This window comes from Pelodiscus sinensis, chromosome 22, assembly GCF_049634645.1.
Source record: "Pelodiscus sinensis isolate JC-2024 chromosome 22, ASM4963464v1, whole genome shotgun sequence".
Lineage (NCBI taxonomy): Eukaryota > Metazoa > Chordata > Testudines > Trionychidae > Pelodiscus > Pelodiscus sinensis.
Window position 1 is genome coordinate 1,613,905 of NC_134732.1, and position 27,496 is coordinate 1,641,400.

Here is a 27,496-nt window from a genome sequence, read left to right on the forward strand (position 1 = left end):
GCTGGCGGCCTATGTTTGGACAGAGAGCGGAGGGAAAGAGGCAGGCATGGCCTGTGAGAGCCACTTACGTAAACCCAAAGCAGCTCGAAGCTTGGAAATAAAACACCCACCACAAATGATAGGAAATCACAAGTTACTCACCAACCTTCAGTTTCAACAACAAGGAGTTTGCCAAGTACAAATAACTCAGCACTTCCCAGAGTGAGAAATTCAAGCTGATTCCTGGAGATTCTGCTCAGGGGTGTTAGGTACGTCCTGGGCACATTCCCATCCTAGCACAAGGGAGGGAAAAGCCATCAGTGATGCAAGACATCCTGCTAAGGGGGAAAGTTCTTCCTCTTCTAAGAACCGTGACTAGCTCAGCACAAAAATGAGAATTAGGCAACTGGATAAAGTTCCTTTCCCGTAACCATCTGGGGCAGAGTTTCCAGGGAACTGGGCAAAAAGCAATCAAGAATTTTTGACAATGAAGCAAATGTTTCCCCTTTGTACCCAGCGTGATCCCACTGGCGGGGCTGTGGCAGAAATTAGCCCTCTGCTTTATCGATTCCCCATCTCGTTCCACCAAATCCCCACGAGACGGACCCCCGGGTCCGTGCTACAGCCCCGCTTTGGAGCAGGCCCTGAGAAGCCCCTTCAGGGTGCCAGAGCCACAAGGGATCCCGTTCCCCTGCCAGACCGACCCTCCGGAGCGCAGAACTCCTGCTTCCCACCACGAGCACCGCCCAAAGAGCCAGTGGAGACAGGCCCCGGTGAGAGGGCGATCGCCCTGCCCAGAGTCTTTCTAAACAGGAAGGAGGGACGCCCCCAGCACAGAGGACGGAGGGAAACTCTGCCCAAGGGCAAAGAGACTAAGAAGCCTGCACATCCCAAGGGGCTTGGGACCAGGAGTAGGGGAGGGTCTCCGGGCACTGGTGGAGCCCAAGGGAGGGGGTGGCACCCTGATACACCTCGCCAGGAGAAGCATGGGACTCCCCACAACTGTGGTGACCAGGGATGTAGTGTGGTGTAAACTAATCCCCCCCAAATTCACACCTGGAGTTCATTCAGAGTGCGTTCTGTGACAAGCCCCGAGCAGACAAGCCCTCGCGGACATTCTGTCTTTTTAATCTCAAGAGCCATGGGGAGGGTGCGTGGTCTGAAGCAGAGGCTCCAGATTGAGCTTTGGGGTGTTTACTCACAACCCAGTTCACCAAGTGCAGCACATCCCGTCAGACCAGACAAGCCCCGAGGAATCTCCAGGCTTAACATCAGACACCTCCGACCCAGCACGCCCAGAGCCGGGGACAGGAACATCAGCGGGGCTGAGTTTTCAAATTACGTCATCACGGCTATTGTGTCTACATCTGCATCCTTTTCCCCTCAACAATCTCACGGGCAGCTGAGTGTGGCGAGTGGGAAGGGTGAGGAGCAGGGGGTGGAGTCTGCTATTTTATGTATTGCCTTCATAAGGCTTGCACTGCCCTGGAGCACTGAGGCAGAGCCACTAGGACAAGGACACAACTGGAGCTGCCATTGCAGAAGCCCCTGCCATGGGGACAGCTTACACCCCGAACCCTCATCACTTTACTCTCCATAGCAGCAGCGATTGCCGTGGCAGAAGACACCTGCCCAGGTGAGACACACAAATCTGCTACTTTTAGATACAGTGTAATCTGCTACTTCTTCCTTTGCACTCGTAAGAGCAGAGTGGATTCTTTAGAGACTCATTTTACCTCTAAATGATTCTTAACCTCTCTCCTTTTTGACCGGGACCTCTCCTTATGTGAGAGACACCCCTGAATACGCAGAATTAATAATGATCTGATTTTCTAGGGCAAAAATAAATTCAGAAGAGAATAGAGTTTGTGGTTGTAATATAACTGCAGGATTCTGTTGTCTAACCCTCTCTAATCAACCTTGACACATATTGCTGGCACGCTGTGCTGGAGAACAGATCCGCGGTACCCTACACAAGATTTTGATGTCTTTCTGGAACATACTATCCACAGAAGAGTGCTGGAATTTAGATAAGTTTTAGTCTCACAAGAGTATTACAATTGCACATGGCCCTTCCATTTAAATCTCATGACAATATCTGAATTGTTACCACAGAGAAACACAGAATGAAATTTCATCCTTTGTAAGCACTCTTGTTGCAAGTTAGGGAAAGTCAACATAGGCGGGGATAAATGAGTCAGCCTGACCTCCTCCCTCCCTCTCACTCACTCTCTCTCTCTCTCTCTCTCTCTCTCTCTCTCTCTCTCTCTCTCTCTCTCTCTCTCTCTCTCTCTCTCTCTCTCTCTCTCTCTCTCTCTCTCTCTCTCTCTCTCTCTCTCTCTCTCTCTCTCTCTCTCTCTCTCTCTCTCTCTCTCTCTCTCTCTCTCTCACTCACACACACACACACACACACACACACACACACACACACACTGCATGCCTTCAACCAATCTAGCTTCTCTAAGGTTTGAAGTGTTCACTTAACTGATTTTGTGTCAATTTCCTGGTTTCATTGAGGACCAGACGCTACACTAATAACACATCACAAGAAAACCTATTTCATGTAAGATTCTGACTTAGTCTACATCAGTGAGAACAAGAAATCTCAGCAGCTCTTGCTTAATTTCAGGACCTAGGAGACTGGTACGTTCCAGAGAACCACCCATAGCTCTGTAGTTCTCCCGCTGCTAGCTTAGGATCAGCCCATCTTTGAAGCTGATACCTGTAGATACAGTAACAATAGATCTTTGTAACCTTGGTTCTTTTATCAGTTTTCCCAGCAAGTCAGATGGCGCATTGTGTGTTTCATTGCTGAAAGTGAGATGCCTGGTTTTGCATGAATAGCTAACAAAGGGGTAGCTGTAGCTTGTGAGGGGGATTTGATCAGAAGAATGGGTGGTCCCCAGGGTTTGGTCACTTACCTGGAGACCCTGGTTAAGTCCCTGCCGTGCCACAGACATCCTGAGACCTTAAGCAGGAGCCACCTCAGAGGGGTATCGAGGGGGCTGATATATTAGATGAATAGTGCTTGGATGCCGTGGCAATAGGGCCCCCCAAGTACCCAGGTGAGCTCCTCCCCCCCCCCCATGCTTTGAAGATGTTTCCCGCTCCTGAGACTCCTGTAAGAGTCAGTCACTGATTTGTTTGCTACCCCAGAGGTTGAGGATCGTGGGTCTCAGTGGCTCCGATAGACTCGCCGTTCTCCAAGGCTGCCCGGGCCTGGCTGGAGCCGCAGGGCCCAAAGGAGACCCCGGAGCTGCAGGAATGAGAGGTACGTCTGAAGTGCTGAATGAGGATCTGTCTGAGCGGTGGTGACAGAAGTGGGGCCCATTCCCCTGTTCTTTTCTTCATTTTAATGTCCTGTTGACGTGAACCAGTGGAGAAGGCTGGAATCGGATTGTTCATGTCAGCTTTGTGATTTAGACGTTCGGGTCACTAAGGGACCTAGTATGTGTCATGACTTCTCTTGGTCAGCATTCAGCAACGCTAAGGGCATGTCTACACTGCGGCGCTATTTTGGGATACCGGGGGTATCCCGAAATAGCTATTCCGCGTCTACTAAAGCAGCCCGTTATTAAATAGATTCCGTATTGCAAATTGCGTAGCTTATTTCGAGCTAAGGGTGCTGTGTAGACTCAGCTCTATTTTGGACACTGGCTTGTTGCAAAGAGGAGCCGCACTACGATGTTTATGTAACCCCCAAGGAGATTGCTTGGATTCCCGGGGCTTTGTCTGCTGGCAGCTCAGGGAGAGGCACTCTGAGTTTGCCTTGGCTCCCCATCCCTACCAGGGCCAGAGTCTGCCCGGCAACCCACAGGGAGTGAGATGCCCCTCCCAGGGGGAAGGAGAGACCATTGTTGAGGGGAGTCTGGAGCCAGCCAGGAAAAGGGGAGGACTGAGTGTGTAGGAGCTAGTAAGCCCCAGGCCTGCATGCAGGGTTCCCCCTGAGAGCTAGCATCTAGGGACCTGAAGGCAGGATCCCTCAGCTGGGTTTATGTCTCCACTTTTGATTCCCAGTTGTGGAGTTTGCTGGGAGGCTTCCCCAGCCAGGCTGAGTTGGCTCCAGCTCCCTGGGTGAGAGAGTCACTGCATGGTCAGCTGGGCTCTAGCAGCAAGTTCAGGGCTGCTGCCTGCTGTGTGGGTCTGGAGGCTGGCCTGGGAGGCTGTAGTTTTGAATTTTGGTGCAGTTGTGTGGTCTGCATCTTGAGCCCTGCACCCCTTCACGGTGAGGGGAAATTCTGGGACCGAAGCAGCCTGGTTCCTGCTTGGAGAGGACCCCTGTGAGAAGAGAGCAGCCCTTTGCAGAGACGAGTCATCTCTCAACCTGAGGTCATTCATGGAGTGTGTGAGTGCACCAATTTTTAGTTAGTCAGGCAGGGAATTTGTTTGGGGATTTTATTACCTGCAGCCTATTAAACTGTGGAGGGATTTACTGCCTTCTCCCATTTGTGAGTCCTTTGGGCTGTACTGGACCTAGTCAGCCCCACTGCTAAACCACTGCAGAGAAGGATTGTGTGGTCAGCAGTCATCAAGGGCCCCAACAAAGTACGCGTACCAACGGGACACTAACCTCACAGTTGCAGGGCACCGGTGACCCTAAAAATAATGTTTTACCCTGTTCTGTTATAATTGTCTCCTGTTTAATATCATTGTGTTTATTATAGTGTATGTGTTTGTGTTATTTTCTGGGAGTCTCCAACTATCTGGCGAATACGTGGGGATTATCCTGGGCTAGAATTTTCCTCCCAAGCTGCCCTGGCAACCCTGCTAGGAAGGAGTGAGGGGGGTGGAGGCACCGCCAAGTACATCAATCAGAAAGAATAAAATTGAGTAGGTGGCGGGATCCAGAAGAACCCAGACCCATCCATCCGAACCTGAAAGGAGATTGGCTCTAAAAGAAGGTAACCAGGTGGAGAGGGGGCGCTACATTTATAACAACAGCAGCCAAGCTCTGTAGAAAACGGTTCGACACAGTAAAGATTCCCCCACGTCTCCACTTTCTAAACCTGGGGTAACCATGAACAAACTACAGTCAGTAACCTGGCAGGAAAAGCCCAGAAGCACCATCTGAACCGCATCAGCTTCCTGATGTAACAGCCCGTTGGGAGAACCGGGTTCCAAAGGCAGGAGCCAGACACAGAGGACTGGTCCTGTTCCCCCTAGAGTTAGTAGCAGCTAATTGGTAATTAGCACAACAGAGGCACTAGTCTAAATGCTCCAGAGATGGCTGTGGCTCTGCCCAGGGTGAATGACAAATATCTGTGCCCAGTAAACAGGTGATCATGTCCAGCGTCGTTGGGGCCTCCTCCACGCTGAAGAGTGACGACATTGAACACCCGCACAGACGCCTGTCAGCCCCTGCTCTGGCAGGGCCTCTGGAGCTGCCTCCCAATGCGCTTGCTATAGGTGATTTCCATAGGTGGAGAAGCCTCTTCTGTCCCGGGGGAAGCATTCTGGATTTGCCCATCCGCTCTGGACAGTCCTGCTGGCTGAGTCTCCTGGGTGCAGTAGTCGAGGAGGAGTGAGTCTCTTCGCTAGTGCTGTGGGCGAGGCTGAGAAACGCACAAGGGATCGTGGGTCTAGCATTACAGGCCTCTCATCGCCTCCCCGCGCTGCCCCATGTGACTCGTGAGGCTCTCTGGGCAACAGAGCGATTGTCATTCCGCACGAAGCCTCCAGCAGAGCTGAGCCCTAGTTGACGGACAAAGCAGGACTCCACGTTATTCAGCTCCCGACCTCAGGCCACGCCCAGAGGTGCACGTCCACACGCGGCCTGGGAGCAGCCCCCTCACCGCCACACTGGAGATGGGATTTATGAGCCTGATAATGGGGTCAGCCACCGTTTCCAACACCATCCCCAAGCCAGCATGCAAAGCATCTCTGTAAAGATGAGCTCAGCCCCAGTTCTCCTGGAGTAATACCCCACGTCATGGGGCCCTTGGGATCCTGAGCCGACATCCTGGAGGTAGCGTGGACCTGGACACGGAGGCCACCAAAACAATAACGAATGTCCAGGCCTTGGAGATGCCCCAGCACAGGAATAACTGCCCTAAATAGCCTGTTACAGGGTAACGCCCTCGCTCACTCTTGTGCCGGTTGGGAGGGCACCTTGGGTCCACGAATGGAGAAATGGGCTGTTAGTCGTTCAGGTCCCACAGGCTGGTGAGAACACGCTAGGTGTGAATCTTAGTTGATGTCCCCCAAAACGATCTAGGCAACAACGATTGGAGCTGCTGGCTGCTAAGTCTTGGAGCGCTATCACTACCGCAGAGGGGCGGAGTGGCCGCCCACTGACCCAGAGGCAGACGCACCCCTCTGGCCTACCCGGCAACACTACAGTAGCGAACTAAGTGGCTGGTAGGTGGGTTTGCCTTTGAGAAACCCAGCATGCTGGGTGTGAGTTACTTTGAAATTCAGCCTCTAGGACTATGCAAGCTTCCCGCTGCCTGGGAACGTTGCTGCGAAATCAAACGTTTGATGCCAAGGCAGTTTTTCAGACATTTTGACATAAAACCCAGCGACTCTGTTCATTTTGTTAAGGAGCCCATCACCATGGCATCTGGGAAGAGTTCACTTGGCTTAACTAGGGCATTAACTCTCCCAGGAAGAGTCCCTGCACCCCCTGGCCATAAGGCAGAGGGCAAAGAGCAAAGTCCCAAATGGGACCTGTCAACATGTGTCATGCAATGTACTTCATCTCTTTCTGCACCGTGTAGGTGAAAAGGGGGCGCAGGGAATCCCGGGGAAGGCAGGACCACTGGGGCCAAACGGTAAGTAACCAGTGGGAAACCTGCTCTTGGTGGGTGGTTGAGGTAACAGCCTCGGTTAGAAAAGACACAAGTGGTTTGAAAAGAACATAAGAACGGCCACAGAGGGTCAGACCAAGGTACCGCAGCCCAGTGGCCTGTCTTCTGCCAGGACCAAGGCCAGGTGTCCCAGAGGGAGTGAACAGAACAGGGAACCACCAAGTGATCCACCCCATCACCCATTCCCTGCTTCTGGCAAACAGAGACTAGGGACACCTCCCCATCCTGGCTAATAGCCATTGATGAACCTATCCTCCATGAACGTATCCATTTTGTTTTTGGACCTGTTAAAAATCTGGTCTTCACAACCTCCTTTGGCAAGGAGTTCCACAGGTTGACTGTGTGCTGCATGACTGTGTGTTCTCCAAGGAATATTTGCTCCTTTGAATGTACAAGGTGGCTAAATCCCAGCCCTTCTTCTGAAGCCATGCCCTGTGTCTCACGGAACCCTGCTCCAGAGGGTCTCCTGTTCGGGGCAGAGAAGAGGGGCAGGACAGGGAGGGTGTGGGCAAGGGCAGGACTGAGGGTAGGTCTAGCAGATGAATGCAGTGGCAGAACCACTGGCCTTTGCCTATGCAGGGAGAAGGAGCAGCATGGGCTTGGAGGCTGCCCCTGGGTTGAGGATGCAGCAGTGATCAGAGCACGCCATGACCTAGTGAGGATGCAGCGAGCTCCTAAGGCAAACCTTTGGTTAGGAGAACAGGATCTGCCTTCAGACGTTTATCCTAAAAGAAATGTGGCTCTGAGCCCACAGCACTGAGACGACTGCAGCTCTGCTAACCCTTTCCGTTCTCCCCCAGGTGGCAAAGGGGCGAATGGTTCCCCTGGTCTAAAAGGTGAGAACTCAAATTATTCTTCTTGCCTGATTTTTATGAAGGAAGCCAAGTGAAGGGCTATGGCTTGATGCCAAGGGGAGGGAGTGTGTGGCTAGTAGAGTCCAGGATGGGACCAAAAGATGCTTCAGCAGGATTTGGCTCAGGAACTCCATTCATAGCACATCCCTGCTGTACCCTGGGGCCATGTTTCCAAGCCTGCATGCCTTGAACCCTGCATGGATCAGGGCAGAACCTGCAAGGACCCAGGGATTTGACCCTGTGTTCTATTTTTAGGTGATAAAGGATCTCCTGGAGCACCTGGAACCATCGGTGAGAGCCTCTGACTCCTTCCTACCAAAGTGTATCCTCTCCGCAGTGCTACCAAGGAATTCCTTTGCAGTCACCCCTGGGGTCCCGTCTCTCAAGGGTTCCTCTGCAAATACAGTTAATTTACAAATAAAAGTTCTCACACACACACACCCACACACACACACACACACACACACACACACACACACTTAACAGCCACACACACACACACACACACACACACACACTTAGTCACACACACAGTCTCTCACACACACACAGTCTCACACACTTAATAGCCACATGAACTAAACCTGAGGGTACGTCTAGACTTGCTTTCACTTTCGAAAGATATGCAAATTCTGTGCATATTTGTGTATCTTCTTCCGATTGCATTTTCGAAAGGGGTTCTTTCAAAAAGGAAAGTAGTCTAGACGTGGTTCTTTCGAGAAAAAAACCCTTTTTCGAAAGAACCATTCTTCCTAAAAAAATGAGGTTTACACGGTTGGGTTTTTCCTTTTTTATTCCTCACCCCCATGAACAAGGGCCTTCATTTATACCTGGGAACACTCTAGTGTTCAATTATGCCTTTACTAAAGACTGCACAATCCTATTGTGGACTGCACATCCCATTTGACCTGGATGAGGGGATGGATTGCACCCTCAGCAAGTTTGCGGATGACACTAAGCTAGCGGGAGAGGTAGATACGCTGGAGGGCAGAGATAGGGTCCAGAGTGACTTAGACAAATTGGAGGATTGGGCCACAAGAAATCTGATGAGGTTCAACAAGGACAAGTGCAGAGTCCTGCTCTTGGGGCGGAAGAATCCCAAACATTGTTACAGGCTGGGGACCAACCGGTTAAGTAGCAGTTCTGCAGAAAAGGACCTGGGGGTTACAGTGGATGAGAAGCTGGATATGAGTCAACAGTGTGTCCTTGTAGCCAAGAAGGCTAACGGCATATTGAGGTGCATTAGGAGGAGCATTGCCAGCAGATCCAGAGAGGTGATTATTCCCCTTTATTCAGCTCTGGTGAGGCCACATCTGGAGTAGTGTGTCCAGTTCTGGGCCCCCCACTACAAAAAGGATGTGGACGCATTGGAGAGGGTCCAGCAGAGGTCAACCAAAATGATTAGGGAGTTGGAGCATTTGACCTATGAGGAGAGGCCGAGGGACTTGGGTCTGTTTAGTCTGCAGAAGCGAAGAGTGAGGGGGGATTTGATAGCAGCCTTCAACTTCCTGAAGGGAGGTTCCAAAGAGGCTGGAGAGAGGCTGTTCTCAGTAGTGACAGATGGCAGAACAAGGAGCAATGGGCTCAAGTTGTGGTGGGAGAGGTCCAGGTTGGATATTAGGAAAAACTATTTCACTAGGAGGCTGATGAAGCACTGGAATGGGTTCCCTAGGGAAGTAGTGGAGTCTCCATCCCTAGAGGTGTTTAAGTCTCGGCTTGACAAAGCCCTGGCCGGGTTGATTTAGTTGGGATTGGTCCTGTCTAGAGCAGGGGGCTGGACTTGATGACCTTCTGAGGTCTCTTCCAGCTCTGTGGTTCTATGATTCTATGATGATTCTATGATATTGATTTGTATGTGACTACTAAACGCTGGTCACTTAGATCTGTGTAAATAGTACTGTTGATAACACTTGCCCAGGAAGATGGCAACATGAACGGCCATTTTCAGACGTTTGTGTATTCAGAAAAATGTCTATTGAGTGGCGAGCGAGTCAGGAAAGGCCATTTGTACAGAGTCGCTTTTTGGAGGCGAACGGGGTGGTAAAGCACAGGACACAAACACCAAAGCAACTGATTTCTCCTCTCTAGCATTCCGAACTGAAGTGGCGCCAGCAGAGTGAAATATTGGTAGCATAACAAACATGTTGAACGTGGGGCCATCCAAGTGTTGCAACAGCTCCCTTAATTACACGCAGATGACATCTTGGCTGCGCCAGAACTCAAGGACTAGGGATATTTCTAAAGTGCAAACTCGTTGGGTTTGAGCCAGCGCCATTCAGCGTTAAGATGACCCAGCTGCCCCATAATTCCCATCCCTGGGTGGATCCCTGGAGAAAGGCCACTTTCCTGCTTAAAGAAGCATCCTTCTCTGAGAGATGGGAGGGCAAATCCCCCTTTGCTCTCCTTTCTTCCAAGGATTTCAAAGCCCACGTTCTAGATCCAAGTTCACTCTTGCCACATTCTGCCCATGTTCCCTACTACATGGGGGTGCTACAGTCTCAGGGTGCCAGGTGGAGGAGAGTTGATGCAACCCACTTCCCCACTTTCCCCTGCTCCAGGATCCAGCAAAAACCAAAAGAAACGGCCTTCTGCCTGCCTTTCACCCGCTGCATTGGGAGCGATTTACACCCCCAAGAGGCTCCAGTGTGTGTGGGGAATTCCCACAAAGTACAGACTAAAACTGCCCCTGGCGTTGCTGTTGTTGTTCCCTCTGGAGGGAAAGCATCTTGCAGCCTCCTCTCCACTGGTAAAAATGAATCACCCAGTTAGCAATGAAAGTAACACCAAGGAGACTACAACCCCAGCACACTTAACCACGGGACGTAGGGTGTTGCTTGTGCATCTCCAACCAAGAGGAATCTAGTTGTAATTGACAGTATTTTTATGATAGACACCATGAGCAGTATTTAGATCCTGATTTAATTTTTCTGCACAGGAGAGGGGGAGCTGGACAGCCTGCAGTGTAAGAGAGGTGAGTGTTTCATGGTACTGCTGGCTAGTCGGCTCGTTTTGCTTCGGGGTTGCAGAACCTCCCTTCAGCATGCAGAGGCACATTTGATTCCCCTCCCCCCGGTGTTGCAGGGGTCCTGGTGTTTATTACAACAGTCCCCAACCACGACAAACGCACCTGCACAACAGCGCTGCCCGTTTTAAGTGGATATTCTCTTTAAAATGCCGGCTCAGTTTCAGAGCCAAACCCACCGAGTGGAGTTTTCAGCTACTGCACTGGCCCAAGCTGTGAGAAAACGCAGGAAGCAGGTGCCACTGAGAGGGCTACAGGACTCAGACATGCTGCTCAACAAGATGATGGCATAGAGCCATGCCCTGGCACCCAGACAGTGAAGAGCTGAGGTTCACCCGGTTTTGTTGCAAAGGCATTGGACTGGCCCTTAGACTTAGAGAATCACAGAATCCTAGAACCGGAAGGGACCTCGAGAGTCATCAAGCCCAGTCCCCTGCCCTCACGGCAGGACCAAGCAACATCAGATCATTCCTGACAGGTGTCTGTCCAACCTGCTCATAAATATCTCCAGTGATGGAGATTCCACAACGTCCTTAGGGAACGTATCCCAATATTTAACCACCCTGACAGGAAGTCTTTCCTAATGTCCAACCTGAATCTTCCTTGCTGCAATTTAAGCCCATTGCTGCTTGTCCTGTCACCAGAGATCAAGCAGAACAATTTTTCTCCCTCCTCCTTGTAACTCCGTTTTAGATACCAGAGGAGATCCATGTTCAGTACCTGGCTGTCCCAGAGGTCTAGTTTCAGTAAAGCAGGCTTGGCGATGTCCCTTTGTCCTTAGCTTTGTTCTAGGCAGCTTGTCACAATGTTGAAGTTTAATAACCATTTGAAATTCTGGTTCTGGCCAGGAGCGAAGAACTGCAAGGAGCTGCTAACCAGAGGGAACCTCCTGAGCGGCTGGTACACCATCTACCCCCACGACTGTAACGCCCTGACCGTGCTGTGTGACATGGACACGGACGGCGGGGGATGGATTGTAAGTGTGAATAAAATGCACACAAATATCCGAGCGCCTCATGCAGAACAAGCTGCTGCCCCAGGAGGGGAGGCCGTGGGGCCGTTGCATGTGAATCAATCGTCCATGGTGCTGAACTCCATTCCCGCCGCTGTTTGTTGAGACTCTTTGGACGAGACTTGTTCAATTCGCGCTCTCTAAGAACGGACTGTAAAGTTCTTGAACACGGCCACTAAGCTATTGCCCACAGAGGCCTGGCGCTAGAGGAAACTGACCAGCTGTTCTGTAAGAAGGTGATGGGTCAGTATCGAATCTATCATCATCTACCCTGCAAATCTTTAGTCCCATATCCCAGAAGCTCTCTCAGGCAAGTCCAAAGATCCCTAGGGAAGCAGCCCCCAGTCTGGACCCCGCTCTCACCAGCCTCCAAAGGCAAATGCCTCTCCTGCTGCTCCTTTCAGAGTCTGCATCCCCTCCAGCGTTCCTCTCCCCTGCACACTACCCTCCCCCTCTGAGACTGGCTGGGTCGGATAGGCCCAGATCCCTCCACTTCCCGGCAGCCTCTGAGGGGGTCGGTTAATTGGAATCGGCTGCTTGGGTTTCCCCTCCCCGCGGGCAGTTCATTGGGTCCCGGACAGACTTTCAGAGCTTTGGACAGCAGGGCAGCGAGAGGCACCGTGCATGAGACTTTTGACCCACTGAACGTTTGCCCCTGCGGGGCTGAGCTGTTACCGGAGCGGACTGGAGCCGTTTACACACGAGTACCTGATGCAGGCAGGTCGGGGGTGTCTTTTTTCCCTCCTTTCCCCAGCTCCTCGCACGGCAGGTTCCTCCCTGAGCCCTTCCTTCCCCTGCAGGTGTTCCAGAGACGGGCGGACGGCTCTGTGGAGTTTTTCCGCGACTGGGCTTCGTACAAGAGGGGATTCGGCAGCCTGCTCTCAGAATTCTGGCTGGGGAACGACAACATCCACCTGCTGACGTCCCAAGGTAAGACACCACCGTGGCAGCGTTTCAGTCTGGTCCCCCCTCTGGATACTCTGGGCCACATTCTTCCTTGCTCTGCACTGCAAAAGAGCGTGAAAGGCTCCTGCCCAGCCTTGCTCTAGGTATGTGGTTACAGGAGGGGCAAAGTGAGGGGAAAATGAGGCAGGCTCTTCTCAGCAGGGGGCTGGGTGCTGTTGCCCCATTTGGCATTGCAGGGTGGAAAGAGGCTGGTAACATCAGCCCTACAGCAACCACCAGGCTGACTCAGGCGCAGAAAGGGCCCCAACGACAGTGCAAAAGCCGGATGTGTTCAGTGCTTCATGATCCCATTATTTTTAATAGGAAACCATGAACTCCACATTGACCTCAAAGACTTTGAAAACAACAAGCAGTTTGCCAAGTACAAGTCATTCAAGATTGCAGGAGAGACGGAGAAATACAAACTGATTCTCGGAGACTTTCTTGGCGGCACTGCAGGTACCGTCTGGGCGTGTCATATACCGTGGGGAGCACGCCAGGCCCCGCCAGCAGAGCCAGGGGCCACCTTGTGGCAAAAGCAAAATAAATCCCTTCCTGGTTGTCAGAACTGTTTTATCGCTGGGGGGAGGGTGCATCTCTAAGACACAGGGTCACATTTATTTACAGTCTCTGGAAACTGTTCCAGGCAGCGCGTTGGCAAGAAAACCCCGATGGGCGGAATGGGACAGGAATCTTGCCTGTACGCACTGGAACAAAGGCTGCATTGAGTAACACTGGGCGATCGGAGGGGGCCACTGGTTGCAAATCAGCACAGAATGGGGCCCGTTGTTTTTGTATTTAGTCTCCAAGTCGAATTTGATTTCTCTAGCAACACGTGAAGCGTTAGGACTCCAAACCCGAATGAATACCATTGAACTGAAATTCCATCAGGGCTCTATTGACCACTTCCTTCCTTAGAGACCTGTGTCCTTAACCGAGCACCAGAAAAGAAACCCTCGGGGTGCGGTGTGAAGGCAGCGTGATCTCTGCTGTAAGACACAGTGTTCACCCCCACCCCCACTACAGCCACTGCCGCACTACAGGGTGCGACGTAAGAGCATCCCCCAGGCCCGGAGTTCTAGCGCCTTGGTAACCGCATTCCCCAAGCCCTGCGTGTAACCATGAGGAACCGGGGGGCAGTCTGCCAAGACCCAGATGAGCAGGGGATATTTGTAAGAGCTGTTATCAGCACAGCCTCCCCCATCCGCCACAAAGCCCTTCTCTCCTGCCAGGGTTTCCTGGCGCCTGGGAGTGAAATCCGCCAGCGTGCAGCAGGGGCTGGCAGAAGGGAGTTTGGAGACCTGAGCCAGTGCAGCACGTGGGGCTATAATGCTGAGCACTGAAAGCCCCGCAAAGACCAGACACGCTCACGTCTTTGTAACCAAGTAACACGATTCTCTTGCACAGGTGATTCACTATCCCCGCACAAGGACATGCGGTTTTCAACCAGAGACAACGACAACGACCTGAGTTCCAATGCCCGAAACTGTGCTGAGATCTACAAGGGGGGCTGGTGGTACAAGGACTGTCACTGGTCCAACCTGAACGGGCTGTACCTGGCTGGTACCCACGCCAGCTTTGCTGACGGGGTGAACTGGAAGACGGGCAAAGGTTACAACTATTCCTACAAGCAGTCGGAGATGAAGTTTAGGCCCGTGTAGCTCAGCAGACGACAGGACAGAACCGCTCCGTGTCCTGCCAAGAACACGTGCTTTTCGCTAGCCACACGTCTCCTCTCTCCCTCCGCCTGCGGGCGCCACGTGTGGGGAATGCCCCCATCTTCCTTTTGGTGCCACTTCCACCTGTGACAGTGCCTTGGCTGCCCAGCTAACAGCTGCTTCCCACACTGTAGGGCTCCTGGCTGGAGAGATGAGTGCGAGTGGCCCCCTCTTTCTGGCCAAGCAGCACTGAGTTCTACTGAGTCGGGCTTAGCTGCCTGCTCCATGGTTAAGGTAGTGGACTGGGACTCCAGCGACGGGGGCTCATGTACTGCTTCTGCCATCCAGTCCCTGGGCTATCTTGGGCTTCCACGAGGAGTCCAGGTAGTTCGGAATAGGAAGCCTAATCCGAACTATCTAGTGCGTGCCACGTGTAGCCGCAGGCACGGAGTCTGAGCTAGCGGACATTTAAAAATGGCGATGCCCAGCAACATGCAAATGAAGCCCGGGAAATTCAAATCCCGGGCATCATTTGCAACTCCGGTTGCCTACATTAACCACCCTAGTTCGAACTAGGGTGGTAGTGTAGACATACCCTAAGAGATTAACTTACCTGTTACAGTAAGACTCAGAAAACCTTTTAAATAAAACTAACACACAACACAAGAATCACCCTCACTTTCTTGAAGGCACCTGAAGCAATAAGTAGCAAGGCTGAGGTTACACTGCGAACGTGGCTTTCTGTCTGCCACGAGGACTTTTTCCTTCAGGCTGCCAGGAGAGTCTACCCTTACGTGAAGGAGAGAGGTGTCTCTGAGTTGCTCTTCCAAATTTCACACAAGCCATTCAACTGAAGCCGTAGATGTCAAGATTCAAGGCCAACCTTGCCTTGGGCAGACTGCCTCGCCAGCTGTTCACACTCACAATAGCTGAACCCGTTACAAGACTTTTAGTTGAGAAAGCCATGTTAATCCCAAGTCTCTGCTAGGACTGGGAGATGTGGGTGACCAATAGAAAACACCAGCATTTTCTTTGGAAAATCCAGAACAAAACATGGAGGGAATCCATCACCTTGGTAATGCCAATTCCTTTAGAGCTGAGGCCTGGATTATCCAGCACCAGCTGAGTAGAGCAGGCACCGTGTGCTCATGGCTGATAGCAGTTTTGGTAAAAATGTGCCTGCCCAACTTGCCAAAGGAGAAAGGAAACGGAGGCCGAAAGGAATGGTTTAGAGCAGTGTTTCCCAACCTGTTTTTTATAAAGCACACCTTTAAAAAAAATGTAGAAGTACCCCCAGTACTTACAGTTTTCAGACACGCAACTTTTTTTCTACCATTGCAACACATTTGCTTAAACAACTTAATTGTAGCCGGGTGGGTGATGAAATTTTTGGGTGTAAAAAATGCAAAAATAATAAAGTGCTGTAAAACTTAAAACAAAAATTCAGTTTTCTCCAAATTTCTGTTGTGTTGATGCACCCCCAGACTTCTCTCAAGTACCCCAATTCTCGTACCACTGGTTGAGAAACACTGGTTTAGAGAAGTATTTCCTAACTTTTTTTTTAAAAAAGCACCCCTTTTAAAAAAAATTTAAGTACTCTTAATGCACCCACCCCTCTTCCAGAACCAGGCATACCCAGCCTCCCTGCACCAACCTAAGGGCCCACCTCCCCACTTTAACCCAATGCTCCTCCCCCAGATCCAGGCACCCCCATCCCCCCATCTCTAACCCCATCCCCCTCCCACAGAGCCAGGCACTGGAGGGTCACCCTACCTGTAAAGTGGCTGCTCGCGCTGCCTGGCCCTGTCTCGGGGGCTTGATTGCACAGGGAGCACGTGGCCGACAGCGCCAGGTAACGTAGAAAGCGGCTACCTCATAGGAACGTGCTACCAGAAGCATTTTCTTATTTGTAGGATCGTAAGGAAATGCTTCTATAGGAAACTGCTACCAGAAGCAGCACAATCCTACAGGGAGCAGTTCCACACGGGATTACATTACCCCAGGTTCTCCGTGACGTGGGGGGCTGTGCGCTCTGCTCCCACCCCAGTCGGGCACCCCCTTAGCATGGCACCTGAGGACAACTGCCCCCCGACCCCTCGCTACGCCTCTGCCCTGCAGCCTTCCTCCCCCGCTCCCTGCCACCCAGGACTCACTGCAACCCTGCCCTCCCCAGGCCAGAGGCTCTGTGCCCCCCCCACACTCAGACCATCGTCCCCTCCCATTGTTAGAGAGCTGGTCTGTGCAAGGAATTTGGGTCCTCATGTCACCCTTTCCCCTGCCCCATCTGTCCCTCACAGTGGTTCCAGGTGCCTCCCATTTCCCCATAGCCATGTCCCCCCCCCCGCCCAGCCGGGGCTCAATGCACACCTCATTCACCCTCCTCATCCGTCCCCCCTTCCCTCTCCCACCAGCCTTATGTCTGTGCCTTCGGCCTAGGCTGAGAGTCGTTCAGGGTGCCAACGATTTGGCAGAGCGCAGATGGGGGTACTCTTAGGACATGGTGCAAATCGCTGCCAGCAACAGGTTTTTCCATCTGTAGACATTTTCAGGGGTGGGTGAGGCTGGAACATCTGCTAACCAGACGCCAGGGACTCTCTGGGCCCCCGATTTTCTCCTTTTCCCATTTCCCACTGAAAATCAACAGGGTTCTGTGTTCCCTGAAATGTTGGCGTGGAGTGGCTGCGGCAGTCAGAAGTGATTGCATCCCTGCCAAAAAGAACAAAGCCACTGAGCGGAGCATGAGACGTCGCTTTGCTCTGCAGAACAGCAACCATGTCGAGGCTAAACGCAGGCGAGGGGCCCTGCTACAGCCACATTCAGTTCGGCAGGAGCCCTGCAGCCCTTTTTCTCTCCCCGCACCCGTAGAAGGCACAGCCAATGTGAACTGCAAGAGACGGGCCCTGGTGGCTCTTGTCCAGACCCTGTCCCACAAGCGGAGACCCATCTCCCCAGTCCTGATGGAAGATGAACTGCTTTGGGAAAGACTGGGCTAAAGTTAGCCTCCCTGGAATGCGCTGCATAGGAAACCCAGCCAGGCTACGTAAGAAGATTGATGTTGAATGTGCATCTGAGCAGCTCTCCTGAGACGTCGCATCTGTTTGATTTTTCCACAGCACAGTCCATGGGCAGAGCTCACTAGGGGTGAGCGGGAATAGACAGTCTCCTCGGCTCTATAAAGCTGAGGTTCACAGGAGCACTCAACTGCCAGAGACAAAAGCAAGGTGAAGACAAATGGGGCTGCTGTTGCCGGGACCAGCACCAGCCATGGGGAGAGCTGGACACCAAGTCCTTATCCCTTTCCTCTGGCTAGCGGCAGCACTCTCTGAGGATCAGAACACCTGCCCAGGTGAGTGAGAGACTAACCTGCCACCCTTCAAAACAGCACACACCTTTCCACTCCTCTTAGAGACGCAGGACGAGTTCATCAGAGCTGCAGTGAATAGCACTTTATTTGGTCAGAAAGAACCTCTCATCGAGGAAACTGTAGCTCTCGAAGATGCACTTTGTAGCCTGGCTACTGGCCCTTTTGGAACCTCTTGTAATTTGTGAATTTCTAGCTGGCAGAGGTGTAAGAAAACCCGTTGTGCCAACGTGGTCACTGGTAAGATGAGTCTTTCGATTTTCTTTTTAATGCTGCATTTTCAAACAGTTTTATCCTGTCGAACATATGCCAGAGGTGTGACTCCTTAGTCAGCTGGTCTGTCAGACTCTACAAAACGGGCTAATTGCTGAGGGAAAATGGTTTTGTATCAAAAATCTGAAAATTAGCTTTGAGTGTTTGTAAGGGACAAGGAGCCAGGACGTAAAACACATCAGCTGGGGATGGAAGCTGGGGGCTGTGAAATGACAGAAAATGAAAGGGTGAAAAAGGGCATGAACTTTTTATGAATTTTGCCCACCTAGCGACCTATCAGCCCCTTGACATCTGTAAGGTTAGTTCTACAGGTGGTATAAAGCCATTTCTCCAGTATCACGTTTTGAAAAGCCAGCTGCTTTTAGACAGGGAGAAAGATCCATGAAGCCCTGTGGTCTCTGGTTGGAATTTGCAGAATATTTCAGACCCCGCGGTCCTTGCAAACGGGTTTCATTTCTTTCCCCAGAGGTGAAACTAGTTGGACTCAGTGGTTCTGATAAACTCACCATTCTCCAAGGCTGCCCAGGAAGTGCCGGACCACCTGGCCCCAAAGGCGAACCTGGAGATGTGGGAATGAAAGGTACATCTCTGGCCCTGCATGGGACCTAGTACAGGCTGCCCCCTTACAGACTCCTCCTGACAACTGTGTGCCCAGTTCGACACTTCACAAGTCCTAGGAGTTGGGCACCCAGTCCCCACGTCCTCTGTAGAGACTGCAAGTCACTCTCCGGTTCGCAGCCGCCTGGCAGTGACAGACCATCAGAACACCGGAGGGGGCTCTGAACCGGGGGTTACAACCCCCTACCCCTCCCGCACTGCTAAATGGAAAGACAGCCCAGACGGGGGGAGTGACTTGGTCACCTGGCATGGAAACAGTTGAGGAACCCGAGCCAAACCACCCAGAGCGTAACAGCCAATTACAAACATCAGATAAACTGATGCTGAGTGAGACACGTAGGGTCCAGTCCCGCAGGCCTACCCGAGCCCTTGCTTGTGAACAATTCTGCTTGGAAGCAGAGTCAGGTCAAAGCAAAATAAAAGGAGGAGTTTAGATACCGGGACTAGCTGGAGGGGCCGTTTGGAGACAGATGACTGGACAGGACCAGCTGGGCAGTCTGGTGCATGCTGTGTGTCTGAAGCCATCTTTCCTTCTGCTCATAAAACGTCCGTGTTCTCTGTGTGCAGGAGAAAGGGGGGCACAAGGGAAGGCAGGACCAGCAGGAGCAAAAGGTAAAGCACTAAAGAGCAGAGAACTGCTGGGGATTGAAACAGAAAGGAGGTTTTACAGGCTGATACTGTTTAAAGCCAGACAGGACCATCCGATCTCCTGCCCGAACACAGGGCGGGAACAGATCTTCCATCTTCAAGTGATGGAGAACGCCCCCGTCCTTAGTAAGCTGTTCCAATGCTCTACCCTCCATCTTTTCTCCCTCATCTCAAGTGGTCTGCCTCCCTGTGGCTTGCAAGGGATGGATCCCATTTTCCTTTCAAGATTCAAGAGCTGCCAGTAGTAGATCCAAAAATCTCTTGCTCATCTAGATAATTTCCAGACCTCAAGTCATTCTTGTTCCAACAAGAACAGTTCAGAAAAGAATATTCAGTCATAACAGTCCCTGTTTTTAACAACAGGGTTTGGGACGGTAGATAGCCCCTGCTCCGGGGTTTAAACTGTTCTGTAATGCTTGGAGATTAGGAGGAGACGTCCTCAGAAGGCAAAACATACCACTGCCTACAGGGACTACTAAGCTGGTCCACCGTGGCGCTGCCTGTGTTCGTACACACGTCATACTGGGGTAGCAGACTGATTTAGACCCCAGTCACTGCTACTGACAAACTGGAGTCGTACAATAGACTTTACTGGGAGTTGGATCGTTCTCTCCAGGTGAAATTCTCCTGTGCAGACAGACAGTGACGTCTATACACCATTTACACCCTGGGTTCGCTTTATTTGGTGGGCTTAAACCAGGGGCGGGGAACCTTTTTGGGTCAGGGGGCTACTGACCCACAGAAAAATCAGGGGCCAAGGGCTGTGGGGAGGCAACAGGGGGGAGGGCCTGGAGTGTCAGCGTGGGGTCCCCAATGCTGGGGGAAGCCAAAGTTTGGGGGCTGGATCCAGGCCACCCAGGAACCACATCTGGCCACTGGGTCTTGGGTTCTCCACCCCAGGTTTAAACTGTGCCCAGAGGGGTGAACTGACCTCTGCTGAGCACGTTATTGGCGGTTCCAGCCTTTTTAGGAAACGTGCTCTGCGCTGGGGTCACTTCCCCCCAGGGGTGTGGAGGGGCAACGAGCAAAGTGACACGCATGCATCAAACAAGGACGTCAGGTTGTTTTCTTTCTGTAGGAGAAAGCGGAGTCCCTGGCACTACGGGCGCTATAGGTAAGAACCGCGACCCTCTCCCGCACGCCTAGAGAACGATTTAAGGTCCATTTTTAAAGCCCTAGAGTAACGTGGAGACAGGATGTGCTCTTTGTACCCGATTCGCTCTGCTAAGAGGTTACCCACCTGTGGCTGTCCAGAGGGAGCCCTGTCTACAGTAACTGCTTGTGGGTTTTATTTGTTCCATGCACAGTATCTAAAGCCTGAGCTATACAGGGTATCCAGCACAATAGGGGTGCAAGGATGTTGCAACCCCATCAGGGCTAAGCCCCCCCTCCCATGCAGCACAGAGGCTATGGGACAGCTAGCGCGAGCACACAGTGGAGAGAAAGTTTGCTCCCCTATCCTGATGCCCTCCTCTGCCCCAGCCCTGGATCCCCCACCTGGGGCACTCCCGCAGGCACAGACAGGTTAATCCGGGGCCCCTAACCCTCGCCAGAGAACAGAAGAGCTCTGTGCCGCAACTCATCTCCTCTAGGCAGAGCTGCAATTGGGACCCTGAGCCCAAATAGCCAGGCTTAAAAGCCGTGTTTACAGAGCAGAAGAAAGATGCAGAGTGAATCTTTTTGGGCTACCAGGCGCCTTTGCTTCCCTCCTTGAGCGGAGGGTTGAGCTGCCCAGATTAACCCTTGAAAGAGCAGCAGGAAGGGGAGCTCCAGGCAGGACATAAGATTGTGCCACCCCTTTACTTCCTCTGGTCCTGGTGCTGGCTCAGCTCCATTCTCCAGTGAGCCAGGGGAGTAAAAGCGCCTTGGTCCATTCCCCTCTTCCACCGGGGGCAGGAATCCTGGGGGTGCCACTGCTGCTCCCCGCAGAACCCAGGGTTGGAGGAGTCCGAGCGGGGGGTGTTTCACGCACCCGTGTCCCAGATCCACCATGTTAGGCTCAGCTACAACATGGACCTCCAGAAGCACCACGGCCACATGGAAACCCGACTTCATTCCACGCAGCCGAACCCGAGGCTCAGACTAGAACGCCGGCCGGCCGGCACGACACCCTTGGGTAACACTGCACCGCTGCTAGGTAGGCGGTTGGGTTGTGTCCAGTCCTTTTCATTGTGTTTCCTTTTATCCTCAGGAGAGGCGGAGCTGGATAATATACTGTGCAAAAAAGGTGGTTGCCCATTCTTCGCCTGTTGGCTCATTTCCTGTTCCGACAGCACAGCCTCACTTCGCCGGGCCTTAATGCTGTTCCAGTCGTTTTCTAATGAGCGCACGGCTGATCCAGCTCCTCCTCTCCTCTTAACACCTTCATGCATTCACACCCCCAACTCTCCACCCTTGTCCTTCCCAGGAGCAAAGAACTGCCAGGAGCTGTTGAGCAAGGGGCACACCCTGACTGGCTGGTACACCATTTACCCCCGCGACTGTCATGCCATGGCCGTGCTGTGTGACATGGACACAGACGGCGGAGGGTGGATTGTAAGTACAACTCATGAGTAAAACAACACGTCCAAGCACCTTACTGCAGCCAGGCTGCCGCTCCTGCTGTATGTTGGGATTGGGGCCCTTATCTGGTAGGTTTGATACAATTAAAATACCGTATGCCAGCCAATTAATATGCCATAGTAGGATTATTTATCTAATTAGTTTTAAATATCTACAGCTCACTGTGCATAGGCCACAATGAATTAAAACGGTTCACATTAGGACCAGAGTCTAAACTAAATCTCTCCTGAGTTTACCCAACTCCTCTTCTGATTAAAACTCTCTCAATGTAAAGCCAATGGCCCAAATTCTCAGCTCGGTGGAAGTTAGCACCGGGGTGGATCTGGGCAGACACGTTCCATTGCAGCTAGAGCGGAGACCAGCCTGCATGTCACGGAGCCGCAGGCCGAGTGTGCGTAGCAGGGAAGGAGTCACCGTCTGTGAAAGCACCTTCTTCGCTTCGCTCCCAGGGTAGGACAGGGAGCCTGACTCTTCTGTCCAAACGGCACAATAGTGGATGTAACGGGGTGAGATGTTTTCAAACCTTATCACAAGTATCATCCACGCCACAGCCTCTCGTCCTTCCCGACTGGGCTCGATGGGGAGCGGAGAACTGGTGCAGGGCTAACGGGGCAGTTCCACCTTTCTGAAAGTTGTGTTTTTGTTTGACAGCTCTATTGCATCTGTAGTTTGAGAAAACCTCAACGTTCTGCTAAGCCAAGGGGTCCCCCCCGCCCACCTTCCACTCACATTCCAAGTTAGCAGAGACTTTCCCCTTCGAGCTGCCTTCGGTGCTACTTTAGGTCAGACGTCAGTTCCAAATCCGTGACATTCCCTCCTCTCAGAGCTCTGCCTCCAGGCGGACAGTCCAATTCCAGCAGCTTCCAGCGCTGGGTTCGGGAGCAGACAGTCCTGGGTTACGCTAACACTCCCCGTGCGGACCTCAGCCAGGGGAATGAGACACAAATGGCGCTGAACAGCGGGGAACGTTCTTATTCCCGGTCCGGGTCCAAACCACGGTGCTGAGCCCTGCCCGTTCCCCTGCAGGTGTTCCAGAGACGGGCGGACGGCTCCGTGGACTTTTTCCGTTCCTGGAACTCGTACAAAAGAGGGTTTGGGAACCAGCTGACAGAATTCTGGCTGGGGAACGACAACATCCACCTGCTGACGTCGCTCGGTAACTAAATTGTGACTTCTTCTTTCTGGTGCTCTCCATGCAGACTGGGAGGGACTAACCCTAGCCCTGGCAAGGAGACTGCAGAACAGCCCTACAGCCCCCTGGGAGAAGACACTCAATGGGGAAAGCCTTCAGGCCTGGCAGACAGCCAGCTCTTGGCCCCTAGTGCATGGGGAAGATTGGAACAGGCCAGACGTGGGTGGAGCCTGTTGCAGGAATGGGAAGGCGGGTGGCCCATGGTCTTGCATCCTGGATAATCCTGCTGCAGAGTCCAGTCTTGAGACACTAACTACAGGCTGGGCCATCTTTGGGGCATCCCTGACCAGAGGTGGAGGCTGAATTGCCCCCTGGCCTTTCCAGGGCTGGGGAGGGGAGCGCCCTCCAGCTCCTCTCTCTGTGCCGGGCTCTGCATTGGCAGAGGGATGAATTGGGCCAGGCAGCGGTGGGTAAATCACGCAATGACTTGGGAGCGGGATGGAGCACAAGTGTTGCCACAGGCTGGCGGCAGCAGCTTGCTCAGACAGCTGGCTAGGCTGGGCAGTGGCCTGGCGCCTTTCCCTGTCCCCTGGGGAACAACCTGCCTTCCCGAAGGCACAGAGGACAGGGTGCGGCAAAGCTCCAGCCGTACCCCGTGGGTCTCGCGCTACTGGCGGATCATGTTAGCCTCAGAGGCGCGCTGTGGTCCTCCACACAGCCTCTCCCCTTGCTAGAGGTGGGGACCACAGCTCACCGAGCCATACTCCTCGCAGGCTAGTTCATGGTTTCAGGGTGAAAACTCCTCTAGTCTTGGTCTCCCCTCTTGGGGAAGTCTGCACTGGCAGGGGAGGCTTAGGGGGAACCAGGCCCTCGCACCACTCCGGGCTCCAGCCCAGGGACCCTAAGGCAGCAGCAACACACAGAGCTGTTTTCACTTCCAGCCTGGCAGCTTTATCCACTTCCCTAAACGATCCCTCCCAGGGCCTCTCCTCTGGTACCTGCTAGTCAGTGCCCAGCTCTTCTGTGCAGCACTTCCTCCTTCCGCTCCGTCACTCTGTCCTCCCCTCCGTACCCGGGGGAACCTTTTAAAGCAGCCCCACAGGCTTCTGTTGGCTGCAGGTGTGTGTTTAGCCGGCCCCTCCCGGCAAGTGCTTAACCAGCCCCAGGTGTCTGCCTGCCTTCGTGTCCTGGCAGCAGGCTCTGGGACTTTATTCAGGGAACAGAAAGCTCTCTGTGCAGCGCCCTGCATGCCTGCCCTCCATTAGGGAGCGTCTACACAAGTCTCCTAGATCGATCTAGGGAGGCTAATGAGGGCGACCGGAATTGAAAATCGAGCCCAGGATTTAAATATCCCATGCTTGATTTGCATGTTCCCGGCCGGTCGCCATTTTAGAAATTGACTAACCCGAAGTAACTGCCCACGTCTACACGCAGCAGTGAAACGGGATTCTGGAATAAAGCCCCGAAATCGAATTAGGTGGTAAACCTCCTTCCACGAGGAATACCAGCTAATTCGAGTTAGGGCTTTATTCCGGAATCCTGTTTCACTGCCGCGTGTAGACGTGGGCAGTTACTTCGGGCTAGTCAATTTCTAAAATGGCGACCGGCTGGGAACATGAAAATCAAGCGTGGGATATTTAAATCCCGGGCTCGATTTGCAATTCCAGTTGTCCTCCTTAGCCTCCCTAGATCGATCTAGGGGGCTAGTGTAGACGTGCCCTTAGAGTGCAGCAGCCTGCTGGTCTGGGTCTGTCACAGGGGACAGTGCTTGTGACAGGCCTTTGTCTGTCCCCACTGGGGGTCTGCACAGGAGACAGCCACGATCTTGCCTCGATGCTGCAAGCCAGTTGGGGCAGGCCCATCCATCAGGGCCCGTGCTGTGCAGAGCCATGTGCACGGATGGCAGCAGCCGAGCGATAGTGATCCTGTGCGCCATCTTGGAGCCAGCCCAGGACTTAGTCTAGAGTCTCCCTCAGCTCGAGGGGGAAGAGGGGGATAAAGCTGCTCGCTGCTTCATAAGAAACAGTGTTTTGTGGGGGGCCGTGGCCACTGGCGGGTGGGAGCACTTGTAACAGGCACCTGCCTGGGAAGCTGCCTGCCCTGGCTCAGCTCTCGGAGAGCCCGCACCAAAGACCCCCATGTGTGCTGCAGCCAGACGTTTCCTTACAGGGAACAACGAACTGCGCATCGACCTCTGGGACTCTGAAAACAACCACGTGTTTGCCAAGTACCAGTCATTCAGGATTGCAGGGGAGACAGAGAAATACACACTCCAGCTTGGAGGCTTTGCCGGAGGCCAGGCAGGTAGGTGCTGGACAGCGTCTGGGCCCTCTAGCACGGAGGAGAAACCAGGCGAGCCCAACAGGCCAGTGCAATCCCTGCCACCCGCAGTCGAGGTGCTTAAACTTGTGAGACGGTTACAGCTTCCGGTCAGGTCATCACGTCTGGAACCTCGGTCCTCCGCAGAGCAGCGGGTACCATCTGCATGCGACACGGCCCCGGGCGGGTGGGCGGGAGTGAGTAGAAGAGAGGTCTCGGCAGTTCAAGGGTTAGCTCCAAGTGTGGAGAGAGCAGCAGCAGCATCGCAAACCCGTGTACAAGACGCAGCCCGTAGTGGGGGGCCAAACCTCCCTCCTGGGGTAACAAAGGGACACACGTAGGTTTGACTCGTCAGCAGCACGGTCCCAAGAAGAGCAGGGCTCCTGCGGATGTAATCGCGGGACTGATCTTCCTCATTGGGAGATCCAGAGTTAATCTTCTGGGCTCTTGGATTTCCAAGCACAGCCCCCAGTACTGAGAGGGACGCACATGCCCCGCATGGTGCGCTCAGGGTCTATCCCCCTTCCCAAAGGCAGACAGGCAAACTGCAGCCACCCGGCACTCCTGCGAGGGACTCCTGGAGCCCAGTGGCGTGGGAGAGGGAGGGAACTGGCCACTTGGACTAGACAAGCGACCTTGTTTTGCTGCAGGAGATTCCTTTAGCTACCACAACAACATGCCGTTTACAACCAGAGACCAGGACAACGATCGCAGCTCCGGTAACTGCGCCGTGAGCTGCAAGGGAGCCTGGTGGTACAGCAATTGTCATTTCTCCAACCTGAACGGGAAGTACTGGCTGGGCGCCCACAAGACCAGTGCGGATGGTGTGAACTGGAAAACCGGCAAAGGCTACAAGTATTCCTACCGGCTCTCGGAGATGAAGTTCCGGCCCGTGTAGCCCAGCAGGAAAGCCGGGCTCGGCGTCCTCGGATCCTGCTACTTTCCATGCTGCATCTAAGGGCTCTTTCCCATCTGCTCTGTGGGGATGGTGGCGGTAGGGCCCAGACCCGCAGCCAGTCCCTGTGTTCATTTTCTTTGGTAAGGTCACCCCCGCCCTGCTCCTCCTTCCGCCCACTCTTCTGTGACCCTAAAACATTGGCAGACCTCCACTCACAGGTTCTGCCTGGGCACTCAGCCCTGGATCTCAAAGCAGCTATTCTTCTACCAAGGCTTTCACCAGCCAGGTACAGAGAGTGGGGAACTGACATTCATCTGCAAATGTGACACCATTACCCTGGGCTTGTACCAAGACATGAACTGGATGTCGCATTATAAAGCCAGCCTGCCCTGCCGTTAACACAGGCCACTTCCAGCCCACTCAGCCAGCCTCAATAGCACTAGCCCTACATTTGACAGGTACCGTCCCCCCTTCTTTTTCTGTTATCATAGAATCATAGAACCATAGAGCTGGAAGAGACCTCAGAAGGTCATCAAGTCCAGCCCCCTGCTCTAGGCAGGACCAATCCCAACTGAATCAACCCGGCCAGGGCTTTGTCAAGCCAAGACTTAAACACCTCTAGGGATGGAGACTCCACTACTTCCCTAGGGAACCCATTCAAGTGCTTTGCTACCCTCCTAGTGAAATAGTTTTTCCTAATATCCAACCTGGACCTCTCCCACCACAACTTGAGCCCATTGCTCCTTGTTCTGCATCTGTCATTACTGAGAACAGCCTCTCTCCATCCTCTTTGGAACCTCCCTTCAGGAAGTTGAAGGCTGCTCTCAAATACCCTCTCACTCTTTGCTTCTGCAGACTAAACAGACCCAAATCCCTCAGACTCTCCTCATAAGTCATATGCTCCAGCCCCCTAATCATTTTGGTTGCCCTCCGCTGGACCCTCTCCAATGCGTCCACATCCTTTTTGTAGTGGGGGGCCCAGAACTGGACACAATACTCCAGATGTGGCCTCACCAGAGCCGAATAAAGGGGAATAATGACATCTCTGGATCTGCTGGCAATGCTCCTCTTAATGCGCCCTAATATGCCATTAGCCTTCTTGGCTACAAGGGCACACTGTTGACTCATCTCCAGTTATAACACACTGGCTGTGTCTAGACTGGCCAGTTTTTCCGGAAAATCAGCCACTTTTCCGGAAAAACTTGCTGTCTACACAGGCCGCTTGAATTTCCGCAAAAGCACCGACATCCTACTGTAAGAAATCAGTGCTTCTTGCGGAAATACTATGCTGCTCCCGTTCGGGCAAAAGTCCCTTTTGTGCAAAACTTTTGCGCAAAAGGGCCAGTGTAGACAGCTCAGATTTGTTTTGCACAAAAAAGCCCCGATCGCGAAAATGGCGATTGGGGCTT

General features: G+C 52.9%; 3 protein-coding genes across 5 annotated transcripts in view; 2 read left to right on the forward strand and 1 right to left on the reverse strand.

Moving 5' to 3' along the window:
- Positions 1-12,504, reverse strand: part of LOC102448059 (microfibril-associated glycoprotein 4-like) — a 79,916-nt gene extending 67,412 nt beyond the window's left edge. The window contains exons 1-2 of the mRNA XM_075905971.1: positions 12,382-12,504; positions 146-272 (exon numbers count right to left, since the gene is read on the reverse strand). The gene's annotated coding sequence lies outside the window, so the exon portion shown is untranslated. The remainder of the gene's footprint in view (positions 1-145; positions 273-12,381) is intronic.
- Positions 3,084-15,718, forward strand: LOC102447557 (ficolin-2-like). Its single transcript, XM_075905977.1, has 9 exons — positions 3,084-3,250; positions 6,696-6,749; positions 7,586-7,621; positions 7,895-7,930; positions 10,575-10,610; positions 11,510-11,637; positions 12,474-12,603; positions 12,943-13,077; positions 14,026-15,718. Exons 1-9 carry the CDS (start codon positions 3,244-3,246, stop codon positions 14,277-14,279), a joined length of 816 nt encoding a protein of 271 aa, XP_075762092.1. The 5' UTR covers positions 3,084-3,243; the 3' UTR covers positions 14,280-15,718.
- Positions 15,719-17,086: 1,368 nt separating this feature from the next.
- On the forward strand, positions 17,087-27,398 carry LOC102447312 (ficolin-2-like). 3 transcript variants are annotated; one of them, XM_075905175.1, is made up of 8 exons: positions 17,088-17,622; positions 18,377-18,490; positions 19,096-19,140; positions 20,255-20,290; positions 21,584-21,711; positions 22,765-22,894; positions 25,040-25,174; positions 25,840-27,398. In XM_075905175.1, the coding sequence occupies exons 1-8, from the start codon at positions 17,508-17,510 to the stop codon at positions 26,085-26,087; spliced, it is 951 nt and encodes a 316-aa protein (XP_075761290.1). In that variant the 5' UTR covers positions 17,088-17,507; the 3' UTR covers positions 26,088-27,398. The 3 variants fall into 3 exon arrangements, with proteins under 3 accessions (XP_075761294.1, XP_075761290.1, XP_075761291.1); XM_075905176.1 differs by lacking the exon at positions 19,096-19,140 and having other exon boundaries at positions 17,094-17,622; XM_075905179.1 differs by lacking the exons at positions 18,377-18,490; positions 19,096-19,140 and having other exon boundaries at positions 17,087-17,622.
- Positions 27,399-27,496: the final 98 nt, after the last annotated feature.

Excerpts from the sequence above, each read along its gene's own strand:
- LOC102447312 (XM_075905175.1), top strand. The coding sequence starts at position 17,508 with ATGGGGCTGCTGTTGCCGGGACCAGCACCAGCCATGGGGAGAGCTGGA. Across the intron at positions 20,291-21,583 it reads TGGCACTACGGGCGCTATAG|GAGCAAAGAACTGCCAGGAG; the intron begins GTAAGAACCGCG and ends TGTCCTTCCCAG. Across the intron at positions 21,712-22,764 it reads CAGACGGCGGAGGGTGGATT|GTGTTCCAGAGACGGGCGGA; the intron begins GTAAGTACAACT and ends GTTCCCCTGCAG.
- LOC102447557 (XM_075905977.1), top strand. Across the intron at positions 11,638-12,473 it reads CGGACGGCGGGGGATGGATT|GTGTTCCAGAGACGGGCGGA; the intron begins GTAAGTGTGAAT and ends CTTCCCCTGCAG. Across the intron at positions 13,078-14,025 it reads CTTTCTTGGCGGCACTGCAG|GTGATTCACTATCCCCGCAC; the intron begins GTACCGTCTGGG and ends TCTCTTGCACAG.